General features: G+C 33.4%; 3 protein-coding genes across 7 annotated transcripts in view; 2 read left to right on the top strand and 1 right to left on the bottom strand.

Moving 5' to 3' along the window:
- The first annotated feature begins 467 nt into the window (after positions 1-467).
- LOC140050425 (uncharacterized) lies at positions 468-21,246 on the top strand. 2 transcript variants are annotated; one of them, XM_072095600.1, is made up of 2 exons: positions 468-556; positions 19,116-21,246. In XM_072095600.1, exon 2 carries the CDS (start codon positions 19,133-19,135, stop codon positions 19,982-19,984), a length of 852 nt encoding a protein of 283 aa, XP_071951701.1. In that variant the 5' UTR covers positions 468-556; positions 19,116-19,132; the 3' UTR covers positions 19,985-21,246. The 2 variants fall into 2 exon arrangements, with proteins under 2 accessions (XP_071951701.1, XP_071951699.1); XM_072095598.1 differs by lacking the exon at positions 468-556 and adding an exon at positions 16,056-16,163.
- LOC140050422 (transmembrane and coiled-coil domain-containing protein 3-like) overlaps positions 7,131-24,039 on the bottom strand; it is a 48,426-nt gene continuing 31,517 nt past the window's right edge. For all 4 annotated transcript variants that reach the window (XM_072095593.1, XM_072095596.1, XM_072095594.1 and 1 more), the window contains 4 exons: positions 12,287-12,437; positions 12,048-12,127; positions 10,661-10,810; positions 7,131-10,249 (listed from right to left, as the gene is read on the bottom strand). In XM_072095593.1, the coding sequence (XP_071951694.1) occupies positions 10,136-10,249; positions 10,661-10,810; positions 12,048-12,127; positions 12,287-12,437 (495 nt within the window). In that variant the 3' untranslated portion in view covers positions 7,131-10,135. The remainder of the gene's footprint in view (positions 10,250-10,660; positions 10,811-12,047; positions 12,128-12,286; positions 12,438-24,039) is intronic.
- On the top strand, positions 16,949-18,846 carry LOC140050426 (uncharacterized). Its single transcript, XM_072095601.1, has 2 exons — positions 16,949-16,960; positions 17,150-18,846. Exon 2 carries the CDS (start codon positions 17,155-17,157, stop codon positions 17,995-17,997), a length of 843 nt encoding a protein of 280 aa, XP_071951702.1. The 5' UTR covers positions 16,949-16,960; positions 17,150-17,154; the 3' UTR covers positions 17,998-18,846.

Here is a 24,039-nt window from a genome sequence, read left to right as displayed (position 1 = left end):
GAGACGAGAGTCCGTTGGCTCGGGTGGCACAAGAGACCCTTGCTGGAGGTAACGAGACGCCAACAGTCCCGGAGGAAATGGACGAAGAACTCCAACAGCCCGAAACGCCTGAAGAAGGCCCGTTGCTTACTATCCCAGAGGAGCCCGGTGATCGGGGCAATACGCCTGTATCTCCACAGACCCCCCCAGAGAAAAGGTATCCCAGGAGACGTGTAAGGCGGAGACCTGCACGTTACGAACAATAACCAGCTATGTTCTATGTTTGACCTAATGTTGTTTGTTTTTGGTGATTATTTTGGATTATTATCGGGGACCGATCATTTTAGGAGGGGGGTGATGTAATGATTTTTTTGGGGGGGGGGGGGGGGAGATAGAAAACATAGAGGGCAGCAGAGGAGCAGGGAGTGGAAGAAAAGATGAGCTGGGAGTTAAAAAAGGAGAGGAAGGAGAGAGCAGACGTATAATTTAGAGCAGAGATATTAGAGAGATTAAAAAGAAAACAAGTGTCCATGAGGAAACTAAACGTTGAGTAATAAAAGAGAGAATTACAGAAACAGTAAGTAGTAAGTGTATTGTTTCGTGATTTCTTGTTACAAAATTAACAGTGAGAAAGTGACAGGTTAGCCCGAGGCTACGCTCACTGTTTTGTATTGGAGGTTACACCATTGTGTTGGTGTACGTTGCTGTGGAGGTTACACCTTAGTTGGTGGTTACGTACAGTTTGAGGTTACACCATTGTGTTGGTGGTTACGTGCAGTTGGAGGTTACACCTTAGTTGGTGGTTACGTGCAGTTGGAGGTTACACCTTAGTTGGCGGTTACGTGCAGTTGGAGGTTACACCATAGTTGGTGGTTACGTGCAGTTGGAGGTTACACCATTGTGTTGGTGTACGTTGCTGTGGAGGTTACACCATTGTGTTGGTGGTTACGTGCAGTTGGAGGTTACACCATTGTGTTGGTGGTTACGTGCAGTTGGAGGTTACACCATTGTGTTGGTGTGCGTTGCTGTGGAGGTTACGTGCGGGCGGTGGTTACGCTACTATTTCCAGTCCGGCGTAATAACAGAACTAATCAGATTAATTATTATAATCACTTGTACCAATAAATTAGAAATCAGAGAAGAATAAAGGAGGCTACTCCAAAGATTGTAATTGATTTGTGTGTTTAGTTCATTCGTGGTACCGCAGACCTTTCCCCAAAAAGGGAACGAACCCGAGGACGGATTTTCGTTACAATACCAAAGATAGTGTAACTATCTTTGGTCATACCTAACACACACACACGTCACACACACCCACACAGCTACTACTAGTGTACTAGATATAGACATGGGTTTAGAGACTAATGTTTAGCCTAATAGTATTAATAGAAACTATAATTTTAACACGTATTCTTTAGTAATAAATTATATTAAAAACACCATAAACTAAAGGCTGATTATTTCGACAATCCACACAAAACACCGCTATTCTTCTATGAAATCGCACGCCGCAACAACAGCGGAGATAGGCCTAGAATCGTACCGCACTTGTGTAATCACTCTTGTTGCTATTGTTGATCAAAATGTAATCGACCGTTACGCAAAATAAACAAGTGCGCGTGGTTTATAAAACGGCGCGTTAATGCGCATGCGTCAGTAGCGAAATTCTCTAGGAAACATACGTGGGGTTAGACTTGCCCCAAGTCTGTATTTATTGTCTTTTTTTTATATTTATTTGTTTTTATTTCGACCGCGATTTTTCTCTGAAAATACAGACTTGTGAAACACGTATAGAAATCGATTTGGAGACCGCAAACATCCGATAAGAATGACGTAGGTTATCATACCGTATTTGGCTATATGGGGCGGGCGGTATGTAAATATGGATTTCGAATCAACCAATGATCATTTTGTTTCAAAATGAAAAAGATAGAGTACGTACAGTGCTGAATGTACGATCGAGACTGAACAACTGTTGAAATATAAAATCGTGTAGCCAAGTTGTTTTGTTTATTAATTGTTTAGTCCTGGCCTAGGCCTCCTTCGTAGGGATACTCAACTCGTACGTATGACCTGCCAAATAGAACGCCAATAAAGTACATACCACCACCGACCGGCACACAACAGGGCTACACCGGCACACAACAGGGCTACACCACCACACAGAACAGGACAGGGTATGGCTGGGTGGGAAATAAATTAAATTATCTCCGCATAATAAATTATCCATTCAATGTTTGATTTGCGGAGAAGCTAGCCTATCATATCAAGACGAGTTTTCATGTTCTTGGGAAAAATCCCATCAAATGTTTACCAGACTACTAGGCATATAAAATCATTTCTAGCTTTCAGAAACTGTCATCAATGTACCCAAGTGCACATTGTCTAAACGTAATATAGCGCATGCGCATCGTCTTAGATGTTGAGTCTTTGAAATTCTGAAATATGAATATTAAAACAGTGTACAAGTGAGTAGCCAATCACATGCAGCTGAAACTAGTCAACCGGATAATCGTATGCACCAAGAATTCTTGGTGTCAAACCACGTGACTTGTGCGTGTTTCCCCAGACGGAGTATCCAAACTCAAGTAATACACGTATGAAACGCCATATGTGCAAAAATATTTATATTTTTACTAATATTAAGACAAAACTCCGTCTGGAGCCCAGACTAACGTGGGGTGAACACGGAACAAGAAAATTTAACTGATGAATTATTCATGTATATTTTGTGACGTTTCATGAGGGGGTCCCCAACTTATGTACGAAAAAAAAAATCGCAGCCGGCCTAGGTCTCCTTCGTAGGTCCTACTCAACTCGCACGTATGACCTGCCAAATAAAACGCCAATAAGGTAGGCCTACATAATACCACCACCGGCACACAACAGGATTCACACACAACAAAGGGCTACACCACTACGCAGAACAGGACAGGGTCTGGGTGGGAATTAAATCAAATTATCTCCGCGTAATATTAAATGATCCATATAAAATCCTGTACCCAAGTACACAATGTCTAAACGTAACATAGCGCATGCGTACCATCTTAGTTGTTGAGTCTTTGAAATTCTGAAATATGAATATTAAAATGGTGTACGAGTGAGTAGCCAATCGCATGCAGTAACTGAAACTAGTCAACCGGATAACCTATGCACCAAGAATTCTTGGTGTCAAACCACGTGACTTTTGCGTGTTTCCCCAGACGGAGTATCCAAACTCAAGTAATACACGTATGAAACGCCATATGTGCAAAAATATTTATATTTTTACTAAAAACTCCGTCTGGAGCCCAGACTATGGTCATAGTTATAGTTATGGTCATAGTTATAGTTATGGTCATAGTTATAGTTATGGTCATAGTTATAGTTATGGTCATAGTTATAGTTATGGTCATAGTTATAGTTATGGTCATAGTTATAGTTATGGTCATAGTTATAGTTATGGTCATAGTTATAGTTATGGTCATAGTTATAGTTATGGTCATAGTTATAGTTATGGTCATAGTTATAGTTATGGTCATAGTTATAGTTATGGTCATAGTTATAGTTATGGTCATAGTTATAGTTATGGTCATAGTTATAGTTATGGTCATAGTTATAGTTATGGTTATATTTATAGTTATGGTCATAGTTGGTGTCAAAATAAGAAGAAGATACATATTTCTATTCACTTTAATGGACAACTTTTGCCAAAAATGACTGTGAAACTGGCCATATCTATATCTCAGCAACCACTAGTCGGAAAGTTATACTAATTTTAGTCTCAAATTACTCGCAATATATATAATTATATTTGCTCTAATACAACAGAAATACACAAAATGTTAAAAAACACCTTATTTTAACATTTAACCTATAGCTGGTACAAACATTTTTGCGTGGAGCACACTTACATTTTTAATAACAAGCGAATATTGTCTTGCTTAATATCAAAATATCAGTGACTGTTGTGTGAGTATGGTACTATGAATACTTTGTATCGGAGGTCCTAAGTAGGTAATTCTATTAATTTTAATGAATAACATCACAGATAAATCTCTCATCACCAAGATCATTATTAATATTTAGTTATATAATTACAGATCTAAACTATATGACTGTTTAACAATTTTAAAAAACTCTGGTAAATGAATGACAAATGCTATACAGTATATTGTTACATATTTTTAAACCATAGTTGAACAATAAAAACAAATCAAAGTAACCACCTTAGTATGACTATATTATAGATATTTTTTATTTACTCGTCCTCCTTTTTGTTGAAATCACTAACTTATAATAATTTATAACTAATACTAATTATGAAGCTTACCATGTTTGTTATGACATTGCACAGTAAACCTTAAACCTCATTCATATGTGATTTTAATTAAAACTAAAAATTAATAATTTAAATTCTAAAGAACTTAGGTTTGTTTTGTTCAGATGTTCCAATGTTTCTTCCATTCCAATAAGCTGTTTGATGCAACAAACTTAGTTATATTGAATCTTTTTAATACAAATTAGCTTTTTTTTTGTTAAAGATGTATTGTCCCCCAAAAACATGAAAAATGAAGATTAATTAAATCGGACTTTGAATATGTTATTTTGTAGTTTTAATAAAGTTAATCACTTCCATAGAAAAAATAAATAAAAAAAATAATGTTTTCACTTATAAAATGAAAAAATAAATGGTTAAATTCAACCAAAAATCCATTGGCTGGCAGCCAATTTGACCATTTTCTGCTTTAAATTTAAATTTTTTCAGGTAAATACATTCTTTTTCGATCTAATTTTTGGTCAAAGTGGATAACTATTATGTTACAATAAAATGGAATATTCAACAAACATTTTTTTAAGAATTATTTTTTCAGGGGGACAATACATATTTAAGTCATTTAGTTCCATGTTGATATTTAATAAGTGAATGTTTTGTATGTTTTCTTAATTCATGGTATGATATTTAATTTTAATAGGATGTTTCTATTTTTATAGCAATTTTAACTAATTTTTATATATTTATAATGCAATTCATTTCAGTCCTTGACTGTCGTTTTTTAATTGGCTGTATTTTTAATATACCGAATAAAATTTAAAAAATAAAAATAAATAATTAAAAAAAAATAATATGTAAATTAGCCTAGTTGCATAGTAATCTTTATTCACAATCCTTTCTTTAGGATACTAGTTTTAATTAAAATCACATGCGCACTGATGTATGATGGTTCATTCATTTATTTGCTTCTTAAATTATTTGTAAATCCAACAAAAAGGAGGATGACAAATAATAATAACAATAATGTCCTTTAGGATTATAATAACATAGTCATACTACTGTAGTAACGGTTTTATTTGATTTATCTTTAGATTTTCATAATTTTACACACAAGCAAGAAAGAAAGTGGGTATAGTGAAATATTGCAAGAGTTTAAATTTGGTATTATAGCATAATGATTTGGGAAATCTATGTGTGTGGAGACGGCGTGACTTTCCCTATCCATAAATTAAAAGTAGACAGTACAGTACAAACAACAGCATTATTGTTAGAGAATTGAGAAGTTTGATACGATTGTACCAACTAAAAGGTTCATGTTTCCATTTCTTACCTCAGCCCCAACCATGATGGGACTGAGGTGGTGCAGAAGACCCCTACCCTTAACCGCCCCTACCATTGAAATTGGCGCGACCAATGTGTATATTTCAGATTCAAATATCTTTTTAAGGTTTTATACAATTGACTCCAAGCTGGAACTTTGATACGATTTTTACATAACTTAATTTCTGGTCAACTATAGGTCCATATTATCAAAATATCCTTACTCAATTCGAACACGATGGGGGGCTGAGGTTGAGAACTCCCTCCTAATCGCCACCTCTTCCACTGGAAACCATCATCAAGAGAGCCGGTGTATTTGAAATTAATAGACACATACACATTAATCGTAATTGGTAGGTCTAAGAAAGGCTTTCAAATTCGAACCCTTCTATAAAAACTAGTTTACGGGCCTGGAGTAGCCTACCGTATGGTGTATCGTGGGCAACACGTTTCAATTTATGTGATACCTGAAAAGAAAGGCTCTACTTTTTCATAACTTGTTATTTTTTTTAAAACATATTCCTTCCTAGTATTTTGAGACCAAAACTATCACTTTGATAGATTGATTGAAATATATATTTATACTGGGTAACCTCTTCAGTCAAAGACTGGTCTCCCAGAGGGCCCAGTTGGTGATCAGTGGCTGTGATGTACTAATACACCGGGGTAACCCCCTACTCGTCTCGAAACATGTACAGGTTCTTTAAAGAACCATGGAGTGAGTGAGCCTCGAACCCCTGCCGATGTTATGGCTACGTAATTACGGTCCCACTGTCTTAACCACTCGGCTACTCACTCACTTTGTGACCTGGTTGCTAAATATTTCCATGATATGTCTTTTGGCACTTGTTCATTAGAGTGATATTAACATGAGTGTATTTTGATATTAAGCAAAGACAACATTTGCTAGTTATTAAAATGTAAGTGTGCTTCACACAAAAATGATTGTACCAGCTATAGGTTAATGTCAAAATAAGGTGTTTTTTAACATTTTGTGTATTTCTGTTGTATTAGAGCAAATATAAATATATGTTTTGCAAGTAATTTGAGACTAACATTATAACTTTCTGACTAGTGGTTGCTGAGATATTGATATGGCTAAGTTTCATGGTCATTTTCGGCAAAACTTGTCCATTAAAGTGTATCAGATATTTTGACACCAACTATGACCATATCCGCCCAACAATTTCTGAGATATGAAAAGTGTGCTCCAAGCCAAAAATACTTGTGCCGGCTATATGTCAAAGGTCAAAATTAGGGGTTTATTGACAGTTTTATAATTTTTATTACATTAGAACAAATATAAACATATACTTTGCGAGTAATTTGAGACCACAATTATCACTTTCTGATCAGTGGTTGATGGGATATTCATATGGCCAATTCCTTGACCAGTGGTCAGAAAATGGCTTTAAAGGCTTAATTTGGTTGAAGAAAATGAATATGTACAGGTAGTTGCTTTTTTATTTATTTATTACTCTTTTGTTTGGTTGAATGGCATGTATTAAATGATTAAAAACAAAAACATACACATTTCGTTTCATTTATTTATCCAAATTAACAACAATAACAGTTCTTTAATAATTAAATTAAAATAAAATAAGATCATGTAAAATTGTATTAATCATAAGTCATCATTCTGGGAAAACAAATAAGAGTATCTATAGACCTACGAACTGTAAAATGCTATTTAATTAAAAAATTACTGCAGATATAGTAAAATTGTAATTCATGCATAAAAACATTAATTTACATTTTCCTAGACTGTTTGAACAAAAGTTATTATGTTAAAATATTCTTGGGCATTTAATTTGTCAATTTATGATGACTGGACGCGATTTTTTTTTCCGTACATAAGTTGGGGACCCCTTAATGAAACGTCACAAAATAAACATGAATAATTCATCAGTTAAATTTTCTTGTTCCGTGTGCACCCAAGCGTATAGCAACAAGAAGTGATTACACGACACAACTGCGATACGATTCTAGGCCTATCTCCGCTGTGATTGCGGCGTGCGATTTCATAAAAGAATAGCGGCGTTTTGTGTGGATTGTCGAAATAATCAGCCTTTAGTTTATGATAGTGTTTTTAATATAATGTATTACTAAAGAATTACGTGTTAAAATTATAGTTTCTATTAATACTATTAGGCCTAATTATTAGTCTCTAAAGCCCATGTCTATTCTATTAGTCTGTGTGGGTGTGACGTGTGTGTAGTTAGGTATGACACAGTCCGAGTAATAAGTCAGCAAAATTAAACAATTACATTACACAAAAATACATTTTTTATTCTCGTGGTTCTAATCTTTCCATCTCATGTGTTCATAATGTAACGCGCATTTTTAAAGTTCATTTGAGTACATGCATATTGTTTGATAATAAAATAGCAGAATTAAAAAATTACAGTACACAAATTATACACATTCTTCTTGTGGGTCTAAGCTTTCTATGGGCTATGTCTAATTACTACTTAGTTGAATGTCTTGCCTAGCTGTCGATTAGCCTCGACACATTTTGCATAGGTTAGTGTGTGTGTGAAGAAGAGTGCGCGAAGGCAATCACATGAATTGACCTAGAATCCTAGGCCTAGAAAGAATCGTATCGCAGTTGTAATCATTTGTTGCTATACGATTGGGTACACACGGAACAAAAAATTTAACTAATGAATTATTCATGTTTATTTTGTGACGTTTCATGAGGGGTCCCCAACTTATGTACGAAAAAAAAAATCACTGACTGGACATTGAATATATTAAAATTAAATGTTGGTGACTATACTATACTATACCATCAAACAATGAAATAATTATTGGATAGTTTCTGGCCATAAGATATAATTTTATTGCGACAATTTGATGTACAGATTTTGAGGTACAGTAATTGAAAAACAAAAATGATAAATATAATACAGATACTACTAACCTAAAAACAATAATTATGTAGAAGTCCAAATGTCGTCCAATTAAAATAACAATATAACAAACTAGATTTGAACTCGTCACTTTGAACAAACGAAGCATAAAAGTACCTTGTCTATTACTGTATTATTATTCCCACAAGTAGACAACGATATGATTACACATTGTAGCTACTAAATAGGCCTACCTAGACCTATATCAATGTCGGAAAATCATAGGGTTTACTAGTAAGCCTAGAAGGCATGGGCATAGTATCCTTGCTGATTTTGTAATTCTACATGTAGGCTGAGACAACAAGTAGTTGTTTCAGATGTAGGGCTACTTCAGGTCATAAAATGCTACTTTAAGGTCATAAAAACATTAGCGTAGATCAATCGCGGCAGATTACGAACATGGCAAAATAATTTTTTAAACACAATTTACAAACAATTTGTATTTAATCTTGTAATTACATTTATTAATAATCTTGTAATATCGGAGATTGTTTAATTTGAATTCAGAAAAGTTATATTAAATTCCTCGCATAAAGGTTTGTTTGTTGCCATAGCAGCTAGCGCTAAAAATATAAAATATGAATCATGCCACCACGATAAGAGCACGGGAAAGCATAGCCAACAAGGTTTAATTAAACTGCGTGTTTATTTTGTAACATTGTGGGCATGGTGGAAGCTTTGATCTCAAACTGATGCATAATCCTTCTATTCCTACATCGCCACATGCACGTACGCTAGAAAAAGATTACAGCACTTATGACCTGATAATAATGTTGGGTGCTAAATTCTGTCTATTGTGTGCCTTATAATATTGTATATATCTACATACCGTTTAACCCACCTTGTATCCAAATTCAAATATGAAAACGTCATCAAAATTAAACATGAAGAACAGTTACGGAAGATAATTGTTTTAGCAACAACATATTAAAATATTGAAGAAATTCTGATACATAGAATCGAGATGCGCGCTCTTTTAAATGTTTAAATTTTAATCTATGATCAATCATTTAAATTCATAAAATCGCGCGCTCGTTGCGCAACTCTGACATTTTTCAAAAAATAGGAGGTGCACAACTTCACGTAAAAACAAAGTTAAGAAATGTTATGTTTACACGTTTTAGAGAAACGCGACGCACAAAAATAGGGTGGAAAAAAAGAAGAATAATATAGAAAAAAAAAGTTGATGATGATTTAATACAATCACAATGAGTTATCCGCCAAGGTGCGGATAACTATATCCGCCAAAGTGCGGATAACTAATTAAAAGCGAAGAATTCAAGTGAATTTCTTGATTCATATTACTTGTATTATTTATAAATTTAGGATATAAGTAAGGTTATCATGCTTTAGAATCAAATACAGAAAATACTAGAGCAATTTGAAATTTCAAAATACATATTTCAAATTGCGCAAGAAAATCCTTGTGCAATTTCAAACTGTCCTTTCCAGGTGCACATTCATCATCAGTCATTCACACATACAGATATTATAGTAATATAATATACTAACTCTATGGTTCACAACAGTGTGAACCAGAAAATCATGAAGGCTTTAATAATAGATTATTTCTTGTTTCATCACAATGACATGAAAAATGTTCAGATTTGGTGAAATCCATACTAAAATTGTAAGGCTTCACACATAATTTTATTTCAAGCTATTAGTATTAATGTACATTGACCGACCGAGGTAAACGTTTAAACCTGTAAGTTGAAAAGTGCCACAATACTGGTGCCAACAACAGACTCAATGTAGTTATTCCAAGTATCAGCAAGTATACCTAGGAAAAAAAACATTGTACCATTGTATTCGTGGGAAATTAAAAGCGAAAGAGAAGGAGTGCTACTCCTAAAATTAAATATAAGCTTGTATGAATATGAGCATTTTAAATGTGAAGAACTATAAGCTCTCTGTTTTTTAAAACCCTTCTATTAAAGATGTATTGTCCCCCTGAAAAAATAATTATTGAAAATGTTTTTGTTGAATAGGCCATTTTAATGTCACATAATAGTTATCCACTTTGACCAAAAATTAGATTGGAAAAAAATTATTTACCTGAAAAAACTGTAATTTAATGCAAAATTAACTTGATTAAAACTACAAAATAACCTTTTCAAAGTTTAATTTAATTAATCTTCATTTTTCATGTTTTTGGGGGACAATACATCTTTAATTGGCTTGCATAACTAACCTCTCTGGACAGGATTCCTAAGCGTCTAGCTCTGCTACCCAAGACAAAAGAAAATTCACTGACTTGCGCAAGGCCTGATGCTACAATCCACTTAATGTTAGAATCTGTAGTTGGAAGGAGAAATCCCAATACAAATGCAGCAGTCATGCACTAGAAAAAAAAATAGGCCTAAACTGTTTTAAAAGATGTCTTTAATACAATAGCTCAAAAATCATAATCAGAATTACACTCCAGTTTAGCTTAAAGACACTAAATCTACATCTAATTGAAGGACACAAACTGCATTTTATGTAAATATAAATACTATGGGCCTATTGCAATAATTGTTTTCGTCTTTAAACAGTTAAAAAATGTGAAAAAATATGTTGATTCACAAATTACTTAGGTAGTATATTGTTTTTCTCATTTTATCATACTGTTGAATATACATTTAAGACAAGGAATGACCCGGTTAAATGTTTATATGTGTAATTGCAGAGATAGTTTCTTTAAAATTATTCACTATAATTCTTAAAACTAGTTCATACTGCCATTCGACACCAGCATTTAAAAAGAAATAGACTGAGACTTATCTAATATCTATCATTGTTAAATACATGGTAAATTATTCTAAGCAATTGTTACTAATAATTATTGTATGTATACTCTTTAATCAAATTAACGTTTTTATAATTGCAAATTTCAACACTGTCTAAAAACCTGTCAATCACAATAGATGTTCAACTGGATTGTGGATTACCTAATTTAAGTGGTAGTATTTTGTTCAAGATAAAATTTAAAATACAGTAAGAATAAAGTAAATTGTAATGCCTACAGTGAGTGTTCTTGTTTTCTTCATACAGTTATTGTTATAATGGAAATTGCTGAAGAAGTTTAAGTCGGCCCTAAACCATCTTGGCCTCAAGTCAACTCCGTCTTGCAACAAATTGGCCTCAGGTCAACTCGGCCCCCAGATGAACTCACCCAGAAACTTATTAGTCAACTTGGCCATAAATATGATATGTTAAACAAAGAATGCTAATACTTTATACATTTACATTTTTTACATAGGATAGCTGTTCAAAAATAAGTCTACTACCAGGTTTCAGATTAAAACAAAAAAAATCTTTCAACAATAATCGGCCAATTTAGAAGTCTATTGTCACTACAGAGGTTTCAGATGTTTTATTTTTTGCAACGATGATTGACCATCACAATTTGGAAAAATTGCTGTAAAACAAGGGGATGTTCTTGGATTTATGTGTTCTAAAGATGATTTACTATTTAATAAAAATAAGTGAATAATTGGAAATAATTTAGGCAAAAAGCAGGCAAGTTGACATGGGCCAAGTTGACTTATGGGGCAGAGATGGTTTAGGGCCGACTTGAATCACATTTGTTATCATACCTTTGTTATAACCACAACGAAGGTTAGACTAAGCAGGATACTGAATTCATATAAAACAAATGTTGGGAAAATGTGCAACCCTGAAATGATTACAATTATGCTTTTAAAAATATAGTCATTCATTACATTTAATCTAATTTCAATATGAAATCACAAGGTGCAGATTATATCAATATTGTTTATTCATTCACACTAAATTTCAGCTATATGATTGAAAAAGACTAAGTTGTTTGACTAACCAATAGATGTAAAAAACAATGCTGAAAAGAAGTCTTTAAGAGGTTCTGTGATATGCTGTATCTCATCTACCAATGAGTGTCCTTGAGTACTGAGTATTGCACCAGCCAAGAAGCACCCTAATTCCATAGAGATTCCAAATGAGTTGGTTATCTAAAACAAAATAATATACAAATGAGTTGAAAGATATTTCATGAGCCAAGGCTTCAAGTTTGGTCCTCCAGATAAGTAAATACATATTTAATTATTTAATTTAAGTGAGAGAAAAAAAACACTTCTTTCTTTCGTCAAATTGACAAATAAAATTAAACAAAAAGGCACAAAAAAAGAAACAGTCTTATGACAGTTGTGAATTACTAATGTTCTAAATAGTTAATTGAAATAAGTATTTGTTTGTATTTTGTTTTAAATGAATTTATGATGGGTATTGCTTTTAGATTGAGGGGTAAGTTGTTCCATATACAGTCCATTGTAAATAAAAGATGTTCTTCTATTAGTAATATGGTATGCTTTTCATATATTAGGTTTTGTGCAGTTAAAGATCTGGTGTTGTAAGAATGATTAAAATTTTGAAAATAGGAGTAAAATTGAGTTAGTAATTTATTATGATTTAGTCGGAACATGAATAAAGCTGTTTGAAGTTGATTTATATCAAATATATTTAAAGTATTGAGAGAATAAAAAAGTGATTTAGTGTGAGATTTTGGAGTACTCCCGAACAGATTCTGTTATCAGAACCAGTCCAGGGGCAGCATCCGGAAAATGTATCTACAGTTGTAGCCCATGCAACATTACAGTATGATAAATAGGGTAAAATAAGAGTATTATACAGGGAAAATAAGATGTTTAAAGGGAGTATGTATTTCAATTTACTTAATATTCCGACATTTCTCGAGATTATTTTAGTTAAATATGTTATGTGAGGTTTCCAATTTAGTTCCGAGTCAATAGTGACTCCAAGAAATTTTAAGTTTTCCGTTCTCTTTATTTGGTTACCATTGATATATAATTGATCTGTTAGCTGTTTGTTACTTTTTTTATTAATAATAAAATAAATATAATTTAGTTTTTTGAAATATTCAGTGATAACTTATTTGCTTTAAACCAAAGAGACACTTTGTTAAGTTCATTATTAATTATAGATACAAGATTATATTTGTTTTTGTGAGAAATAATAACATTTGTGTCACCTGCAAATAAGAAAAAATTTTGAAACATATTTGAAAGATCATTAACGTAGATTAAAAAGAGTAGTGAGCCAAGGATTGACCCTTGTGGTACCCCACAGGTAACATGTAAGAGTTGAGATTGATGTATATTGTTGGCGAAATGATAAGTAGTCTATTAAAAGTAGTAGTGGAAGGCTCCTGACACCATAATTCGATAATTTAGAAATAATTTTGTTATGATTTATGGTGTCAAATGCTTTTGACAAATCTAAAAAAATACCAATAGTATGGTGCTTGTTTGCAAGTGATTTAGTTATTCTTTCATATAAGTGGAGAAGTGCGAGTCATCTGTTTAGATTAATATTGCCACTCATGAGGGCGTTTCTACATACAATACAAATCATCTTTAATAAGCAATTGTTCTTAGAAAATATGTTTGTTTTGTCTCAGGGGACATAATATATTTATAAAAGTATATTGCCATACACAACAAGTAATAAATACATATGTATATATAATAAAAAATAAATGAGGAAAATAGAAAAAAATGGTAATATGCCTTTAATATGTAAATTAAAATATTCCAAACTTCTAATGGAGTAAATTTTTAAAAAGTGTTGCATTTTTAATTAATCTGCAAGAGAAAAGTTTTTTTAACAAAAAACAGGTACCTAATAGTAGTCAATAACGATGGTATCAGATTCTACTCTCGTCTACGTTTAACTGAATGTGATAAAAAGAAAATATCTTTTAAATTATTATGTGGAGAAAAAGCTACTAAATAAGTGATGTTTATAGTTATAAAACAATAACGTTAGGTTTGACTTGACTGCGCTGCCTAAGAGTGGAAACTTCCGTTTATGTACAAGTTGCCATTTCTGAAGGATGGCCTTTTCCCCTATATAAGCTATGGCCATTGTGTCTTTCAGGCTTCGTTTTTTAATTAGGTCCGCTTCACAGAGATCCTCGATGACATATATGTTACTGCTTTTTAGTGATGACTTTGACTTGGAGAGAACTTGATGTCGCTGGGGACGATAGATGAACTTGGCGATGATATGCCTGGGCTTGTCGTTAGGTCCTCGTGGCTTACCGGACCGGTGCGCATTTTCTATTTTAACATTAGGAATGCATAACTTATTTTCAATCAGGTCTGTGATTTTCTGGACAGCATTTTCATTGATTTCTTCCGGTAAGCCACCGAACCGCAAATTAAAAGACCTTGAATAGCGTTCAAGCTTGTTCAGTTGATTTTGTACCGATAAGCACTTTGATTTTTCAGGTTCAACAGTAGATGATAGGCCTTTAAGCTCTGTAGTGACATTTTTCATTTTGATGTCCATTTCTGATATCATACTGCTAACAAATTCAATTGATGTTTCTAGTTGAGTTTGTTTGTTTTCAATTTTGTCTATCCTTTCAAGCATTCTGATTTGTTAGGACGGGTCCAGCTGGTTACATATACAAAACAATTCTCTCGATATTTGTTAAATTTCGCGACTCAGTGCTTTCGTGCTGGTAGCGTCGGCTGCTCCAAGCACAGGGGGCGACTCCGGTGATTGTTGGCCAACGTCTGATGTTCTTTGAATTTCGCGCCTCAGTGCTTTCGTGCTGGGCGCGTCGGCTGCTACGAGCACCTAGATTTGCCATTTCTAATTTGCACATTATTCATCAGCCTCACAAAGCATGTGAAAAAAAAATTGTTAGATAAAATTAGAAGGAATAGAAAAATGGATGGATGGATAAAAAGTCACAGGTAATAACTCAACGAAGAGTAGAGAAGGAAAAGAATCATTATGAATGGCATAAACAACAAAGAGCTTAATGGTTATCGGCAAAAAAACACTTTAGATGATGAATGTTATAAACTGTATTACACCAACATCGACATTCACAATATATGTAAGACATGTGATTTATCTACATTCATCAAAACCAAGCAACGAAATTATGCTGCACATCTGATTAGATCCGATAATGATCGGATGACAAAAAAGCTATTCTTCCAAGATGACAAATTCTCGAAGCATGGTAGAAATACGAACATGTTATTCAAACAAGTTCTCGATATGGTCAGACAAGCCTTCATTAACAACTCGAAGGCCCGCTTATTTTGAATCGGCATTTACCGTATTTATTATATGCCATCTAGAACACTCTGTCAGAGTTATATATTAAATTTTTATATTATATATTTATGCTGAGATAAAGGAAAGGTAACAGTGGAGGAATGAACATGCCAGGTAACGATATATTCATTAATATTGATTTTTTAAATTGATTCTTAAAAGTGTGAAATGTTAAATTAATAAAGCTATGGGCTGTAAAATTATAACTTCAATACAGTGTCCTCTAACATTCCACATAAAAACGTGGAATAGTTTGTTGTTGAACAAATAAATTAGTATGTTATTGTTACTGCCAGTTGCTTTCTATAATTAACTATGACGATATAACAAGTCTATATAATTCAAGTGAATTTTTAGTATTAAGTGACATGTCATCAATATTTTCCACTTGGGATGTACCTTATAAGTCTTTAAGGAAATAATTAGAAACCTTCAGGTCAAATATCTATTATATTCAAATGTAATACTGTAGAAGACAACTTCCTTTGATAGGCCTAATCAGTTGTTCATACACAGTTGTCTACACAATAGCTTCGGACCTGCAATATCAACAGCTTTTTAAAATCAGTCAGTTTTGATATGTAAGTTTGCAGTCATTTTTACCATGTTATACATATTCAACAGATATGCAGATATTTGTTCAATTTAACGTGGCAATTTACTTTCTTTCTTACTATTTAATAGATTCTTTCTTTGTAAATATAACTATCACTAAATTTTTGTATGCAAATTTGATTCCTACACTACTGTATGTGTTTTATACATCGTTTTTAAAAATACATTTGGTCATTAACCCTCAGCAGAGACTTTTCAGTTGTTAGCACTTCAATCTGATGTTACCATATTATTAACTGTTACATTGATTTCAGGTTCTGAGGCAATTAGCATTTCTATTCATCATACATTCCAATATTTGTCACTGTATAGTTTCCCCTATGTTCATTTTGTTTTCTTATCAGTAGGGGGATAGTACAATATGTATTCTTTTGTACACACATGTTTTAAATAGAGAGGCATTTAAAACAATTGACTTAAATCATTTAAATCGGTCACTAGTGAGATATTAATATGCAGGGCTTGTAAAACAAAGGTGTTATTTGACTCACTGAGCGTGTCAATTTAACTAAATTGTATACAGTAAAAATTTACTGGTAATTAAATTTCTGTACGTTTTAAACATTTGAGTTGATATAAAGTTTGTGGTACGTCACCACCTATAGTATGTAGTTCTGAGACGAATTATTGAGTTTCTTGATGTTCAATCAGTATATTTCGATCGTTCTAACTCCAGTACACAGCAAGTTTGTGTTCACCTTCGTTGACAGACTTTTTTAAAACTTTACTTTTTCTTCTTAAACAGAAATGCTCATTGGAAGAGGTAAAAAAAACTTTTATAAAGTTATTAATCATAGTGTAATCACTCATTTAGTGGAATAGGATTAAATGATTTCAGCATCATGCAAAGCCTAAATCCACATTGAATACCCTACAGTACATTGCATAAAATTAGATTATGGTAAGAGAAAACAGATTTTTTTTTGTACCCGATTTGTAAATTATTTTTCAGACAGCATGATGTACGTTTTGTTGTTAGTGTGCGTTACTATGCAGCACTTTGAAATTAAAGCAGAAGGTGCAGATGGTTCCCAGAAAACGCTGCATAAATCAATCAGATATTCAGAAGATTGTGAAATACCTGGAATTCCAGGTTTACCAGGGCACCATGGACCTGTAGGAATTGATGGAAACATGGGTATTGATGGTTATATGGGACAAAAGGGGTATTACGGTAATGCTGGAGATATAGGATTATATGGGCCAGATGGACAAATGGGACCAATTGGTTTATCTGGACAACCTGGAGTTGAAGGTATTGAGGGTCATAACGGTGCTGATGGCTACATAGGTAATCCTGGCAATATAGGTGATCCAGGTCTACCAGGTTATAAAGGAAGTTCTGGGAAAGTTGGTAACTCAGGCCTGAAAGGTGAGCCAGGTGCAGGTGAAGTACCACAAGATAATATAGTTGCATTCACTGTAGCAAGAGCAACTGAAATGTCTGCAAGCAAAGAAATTAGCATTGATTTCACTCATATATTATCAGATTTAAACGGTGACTTTGACATGGTGAATGACTCGTATACCTGTCGCATTCAAGGTGTCTATCTTTTTAGCTTTTCATTCGCATCAGATAGCACAACAAGTCCATCTGTCAATATTATACGCAATAGCACCAACATATTGAGCACGCATTCAACAAGCGTTTTTTCAGTTATACAGACATCTACAAACATAATGGTTCTAAATCTGTTAAAGGGGGACACAATATGGCTTCGAATGAATGCTGGATCTAGCATTCACTGTAGGGGAAAAATGCTCTGTAGCTTTACAGGTGTTCTTCTCCATGCCACATAGTATTCAGAATAAATCATGTATCCTATTATTGGTAATTTAAAAAAAAAATAATCTGCTGAAAATATAATCACACTATGTTTAACTACCAGTTAAGTATTTTTAGTGTTAAGTATTTTTTAGTGCATAACACAAGTGGTCTTAACAGGCTTATTAAATTTAAGTAAAAGACAAAAAAGTTAATATTTATTTCATTCATGTTCTCACCATACATTTGCATGCAAAATGTTAGCAATGTAGTATTTAAAGATAAATCAGTATAGTATTAAATTTGCCAAAACTGATCTGAAAATGTACTGAATATTAAGTATGTGTGAGAAAGCTTGCCGTGAAAATCATGTTTACTCATATGTAAACTATAGTAGGCCTACCCAATACTTGAACTTGAATCCCACCATAGTCACAAATTAAAATAGAGGATGATGGTAGACTGTAATCAGGAGATGACTCGTTTAAGTATCATAATATAAAAACAAGAGTTTTCAATAGAACACTTATTACCGTACTTGATTCTCCTGATGCATAAAAAAGAACTAAGCTCTCAGTATAAGACAATCTGCAATAATGATTTATTAGAACAATAATAGATATTTGTACTCATTTGACTTCTGCACTATGTTCTAACAAAATATTTATTAGAGTTAATATTTTTTTCTCATTTTGTCATATATGTATTTTGATTTGTTGATGCACAATAAAAATTAAGAGAATAATTTAAATTGAAAGAATTTTTTGTATCTGGTATTCTAAAAAAGACTCATGATTCTTATCTGACTGGATTGTTTGAAACAAATACTTGGTCTGAAGGGCTGAAATGATGAATGAATTTGAATGATGTTATCGAAAAAGAATTTCAGTACTGAACTTTAAAATTATGATTTTTATTATTCAAATTAAAGTCTACATCAGTGTTGTCAATGGTTGAAAGATCCATGAACGGTTTAATTTCATTTAATATATTAACAGACAAAACTGTGGGGTACTATAAATACAAATAGTACAGCTAAAAAAAGTATATTTTGTTGTTTAACTTGCCTTATATCTAAACAACATTTTTAAACATTTTCTTTATTCATAACCTAAATTGGTTATTTATAAATAAATTGTCTTTTCTTTTGTAGAAAATTGCAAGATAAACATGACATACACAATAAGACTGTGTCTTTTCATATTAAGCCTACTTAGTGGATCTTTCAGTCAAGTAGAAATACCAGAAGAGGAAGTAAATGTCATGTCTTCCTGTGGAGTCAAATGTGGTATCCCAGGTGTACCGGGAAACCCAGGAATACAAGGTATACCTGGTAGAGATGGAATTCCAGGACGAGACGGAATAAGAGGGGAGAAAGGAGAAAAGGGAAATGCTGGTATTCAGGGGCCTCCTGGAAAAAGAGGTCCAATGGGACATCAGGGAGAGACTGGGTTATCAGGTCTTGATGGAACCCCTGGTATACCGGGACATGATGGTATTCCTGGCTCAAATGGACCAAGAGGTGTAGTTGGTAATATTGGACCTAAAGGTTCACGGGGACAGCGTGGTGAAAAAGGCAAGAAAGGAGAATCTGGTAAAAATGTCATAAACAATAATAACATGGTTGCTTTTACAGTTACTAGAACTAGTGACTTTTCTTCAAGAGAAACTGAGGAAAGCTTTGTTGATTTTGATCATACCACAACAGATCTTAATAATCATTTTGACTTATCAACAGATACTTTCATTTGCAAACTTGCTGGTGTTTATATTTTTACATTCACATTTGGTTCAAACACTGCAAAAACACATTCAATTTGGCTTAAGTGGAATGGCGACAACATTATGGGAACATTTGCGCAAAGTGATTTTTCAATTACACAGACATCTACAAACACAGTAGTCCTAAATCTAGCAAAAGGAGACATGATACAACTTGTCTTGGAAGCTGGTTATGGTATTCACTGTGGCGAAAATAATCCATGTAGTTTCACAGGAGCTCTAATACACGCAACTGAATAATGCATACAACATGACACTAGAATTAGTGAAGTAAAATATTGTTTAACTAAACCGATAAAACTTAAACTTCTCAATATTAGGCATAACTTGAGATCAAAGAAAATTATTTGTTAAAAGCACCTATTACACCTGACCAAATCTAACAGATTTATTTAAAGACTGCATGACCAAGTTTTATATAATACAGTATGCTTATCATTTTCTTTTTTTTAAATTAGATTAAAATATGTATCCTCCATGTACATGCATGGTGGTGTATGTGGAAATAATGAAGAATAGAATTAATTATAAATATTTTAGATTTTTACCTATTTGTAGTTTGTTTATCAAGAATTCTTTAACAGAAAAATGTTTCAACTAAAATAACAAAATCAAACCTACCAACATTTTTTTAAGGTCTAACAATGTGTATAGTCTTAATAATAAAAGTTATACAATTAAAACACAAATCCAGAATATCTTTTATCATTTTCAACCCGCCCAGCCTCAACAAGTTGTTTCTAACTTGTTATTCATGAGTTTCGCACCCGCAACATCGAGTGCATGACCGTGTGTGTAACACGCACGTGTGTGGGCTAGCCTCGCTCGATCATTTCGAGAGGGCGCACGTTTTCACGGACAATCATATTCGATTAGTATCTATGTATCCGAGAAGTGTGTACGCTAGGTCCATGTTATAATCACCTGGAGAATATACTAGTCGAATACCGTACAACATGTGGCCGCCAAGAAGGGCTTGCGCTGGGGGGTCGGCGATCGTGCGTATAACTATAAATAAATACTATTCCAATCGTAAACGTTTACAAATGAAATTTTATCGGAGCGCCTAAAACAGCTCCATAATAAACAAATCTTTTCATCATATTTAGTATAACATCACGCTAAAATGCCTTGAAAACTAGGCAGAAGCAGGTTGCCGTTACGTTAGTACACTGTAGCTAGGCCTAGCCAACGAGGTGACGATATGTACACTCTGTGTGGTGAGGCATTTACGTTCGGTGTATAAGACGCACCCTTAATTTAGAGGTCAAATTTGCGTGTCAAAAGTGCGACTTATACACCGAAATATACGGTATACCGTACTGTATATTAATGACAAACGCATGAAAGTTTACATCGGAAAGTTGTTTTGTTTTTAATTTCTATAATATTACTATACTTGCAGAATAACAAATGTGTTGGAATTGTATGTTCTTTCATAAGTATTTATCTTAAGACAAACGCAATATGTGATATTGAACATATATACCAAGTTTGAAATATTTTTTGAATTCCAGAAGTATTTTTTCTCGATGTTTTTGTATGTGACTATTTACCTCTGTGCTCCCATTGGTGCCAAAAAATGTGTTGGAATTGTAGGTTCTTTCATAAGTATTTATCTTAGACAAACGCAATATGTGATATTGAACATATATACCAAGTTTGAAATATTTTTGAATTCCAGAAGTATTTTTTCTCGATGTTTTTGTATGTGACTATTTCCCTCTGTGCTCCCATTGGTGCCAAATTGGGTCCACTTGAGCACAGTGTATTAACATACAAAAAGACATTAAAATTTAGTGACTTTTTTCTATTTTATATCAATGTGCTCACTGGCGCACGCGCCAAATTGGGTCCACGTGAGCACAGTGTATTAACATACGAAAAATCTTAAAATTCAGTGACTTATTTCTATTTTATATCACTGTGCTCCTCACTGGTGCCAAATTGTGTCCACTTGAGCACAGTGTATTTACATACGAAAAGATATTAAAATTAGTGACTTATTTCTATTTTATATCGCTGTACTCCATTGGTGCTAAATTTGGTCCACTGGACCAGTCACTGTAGTACTATTTCTATTTCGGAAGTAAATAAAGGCATAAATGGCGCTCCGTAGAAGTAGAGAATGCTCGATCATCAAAATGACGCTCTGAATATACCTCTTAAGCCCAGTCCCACATTCCATTCCCATGATGTGCACAGATAAGACCAAGAAATACAAAGTGTAACACGTACTGCTTAAAATTACTCAACAACCTGTTTTAAGTTTTATATCTGGCCCGTACTACTGGCTCTTTTAGGTAAGAAATTGTATTTAATTACCTTTTCATATCTAATAAGTTTTATAGGATAGATTCAATAGACTAGTGACTTCTCAATTTGTTTATGATAGTACAGTGTGTAAAAGACACTCATGTACCAATGATATGCATTATAGGCTACCTATACACATTAAAGTAAGGTCCCAAACGGTTTTAGCGAGTTTGTTGTACCTGAATAGCAGTGTATTAATTACAGTGTACCTATATTATTAGGTTATATGCATTATCATGCATATAACCTCTTGATTCTGTCAAAATCTTTATTATTTATTAGTTATCCGCTTAGTAGCGGATAACTCCTTGTAATCGTCCTGTTTCATCAAATTTTTTTGGTTATCCGCAACTTAGTTGCAGGATAACCCATGTGATTGTAAATATCTTTTTTTTTCATCATCTTTGTTCTTCTTTCTTTCCCTGATTTTTGTGAGCAGCATATCCCCTATTGCTTGTGAATATATCTTTTGTATAACTTTGTCATTATATGGACATTTACCTGAAGTTGTGCACCTCCATATTTTGAATGACGTCAGAGTTGCGCAACGTGACTTACGCACGATTTTATGAATTTCAATGATTGATCATAGGATAAAAAATAAAAGTCATTTTGTATTGACATTTGGTGAATATTTAAGTCATATCAAAGGCAAACTTTCTATGGATTAAAAATGGCATGTTTTACAAGAAGTTACGCGCGCACGCGCATTTGAAGTTTCAAGATGCGCAAAATTAATTTATAATCAACTTTCTACGCTGATCATGACATTTTAAGCATGTCAAAAATTCCCCCGCGCGCGAAAGAATTGACGCGTATGGTGCGCACGGAGTACGAAAATCATGTTTTTTTCTCTTGAATTGTAATTTTCCAGCCTTTGCTAGTCATTTTAAAAAAGATTTACATCATTTCAAATTAAAATGACGTCATACGAACACGTTGATTTAGACAATTTGCGTGCGTTTTAGTTGCAAAAGTGACAAAATATTGTCAAAATTATGCCTACTTTGAATCTATTATAGCTCCTCAGGATCAACCGTTACCCCCAATTTTTTTAATTTAATATGTAAGCAGATATGTTGTAGATATGAATTCATGCAGAATCTTTACCCCTCGGATGTTATGACGTCATCGTATGGCCACACGAATGTAAAATATTGGATTTTTGACTGTTTCGCTATTGCTCATTACATTAAATAGAGCGCATATTGCTTATACGTACAGTATTCCATTTCCTCATATATTTTAATACTGTCTAGGTCCATCAACTATCTTTCGCATGAGTTAAAAATATTTTAATTTTTATGACGTCATCATGTCTAAAAATGTAAATAACGTCGTTCACCTATTTTCATCTTTACAGTAAATTTCAATCTGTTATAGCTCGTCAGAATAAAAAGTGATAATCATGATCAAAACGTTTTATGGAAGCTATTGGATTGTAGATACGAATTCATGTGAACATTTTGCCAATCAGATGTTGTGACGTCATCATATGGCCAGTTGAATATAAAAAGTCGTATTTTCATAATTTGCGTCATAGTTCATCACATTTAAAAGAGCGCGTATCTATATTTGACGTATTCAAATTTCTTCTACACGGTAATATGTTGTTGATGAGATCATTTGCTTCCAAAATTGCTATCTTAGTGTTTCATTTTGATACCGCCGCCATGTTAAAAATAGGAATAAATGGGGGGTCCCGTAATTTCACCTATTCTACACTGTATGTAATACGCATACAGATTATACTGTTTATACTGTATATACTATATGACACAAAATTGATAGAATTCAGCACTAACAACATATGACATTCTTCAGTTCAGGTCATAATGCCATAATCTTTTTTCGTGCGCAAAATTTAAACGTATGATGTGCGCGTGGCGTTTTTCATGCGCACTCGTCAAAGTGACGAGTTACATGTCTAGTTTTTTCTGTATTATACTTCTTTCTTTCTGTCATTTTTGTGCGTCGCG

The sequence above is a fragment of the Antedon mediterranea genome, chromosome 5 (genome assembly GCF_964355755.1).
Source record: "Antedon mediterranea chromosome 5, ecAntMedi1.1, whole genome shotgun sequence".
Classification (NCBI taxonomy): Eukaryota; Metazoa; Echinodermata; class Crinoidea; order Comatulida; family Antedonidae; genus Antedon; species Antedon mediterranea.
This window is presented reverse-complemented; position numbering and strand designations above follow the sequence as displayed.

What these genes read in the sequence shown, in the direction of transcription:
- LOC140050426 (XM_072095601.1), top strand. Translation starts at nt 17,155, where the DNA reads ATGATGTACGTTTTGTTGTTAGTGTGCGTTACTATGCAGCACTTTGAA.
- LOC140050425 (XM_072095600.1), top strand. Translation starts at nt 19,133, where the DNA reads ATGACATACACAATAAGACTGTGTCTTTTCATATTAAGCCTACTTAGT.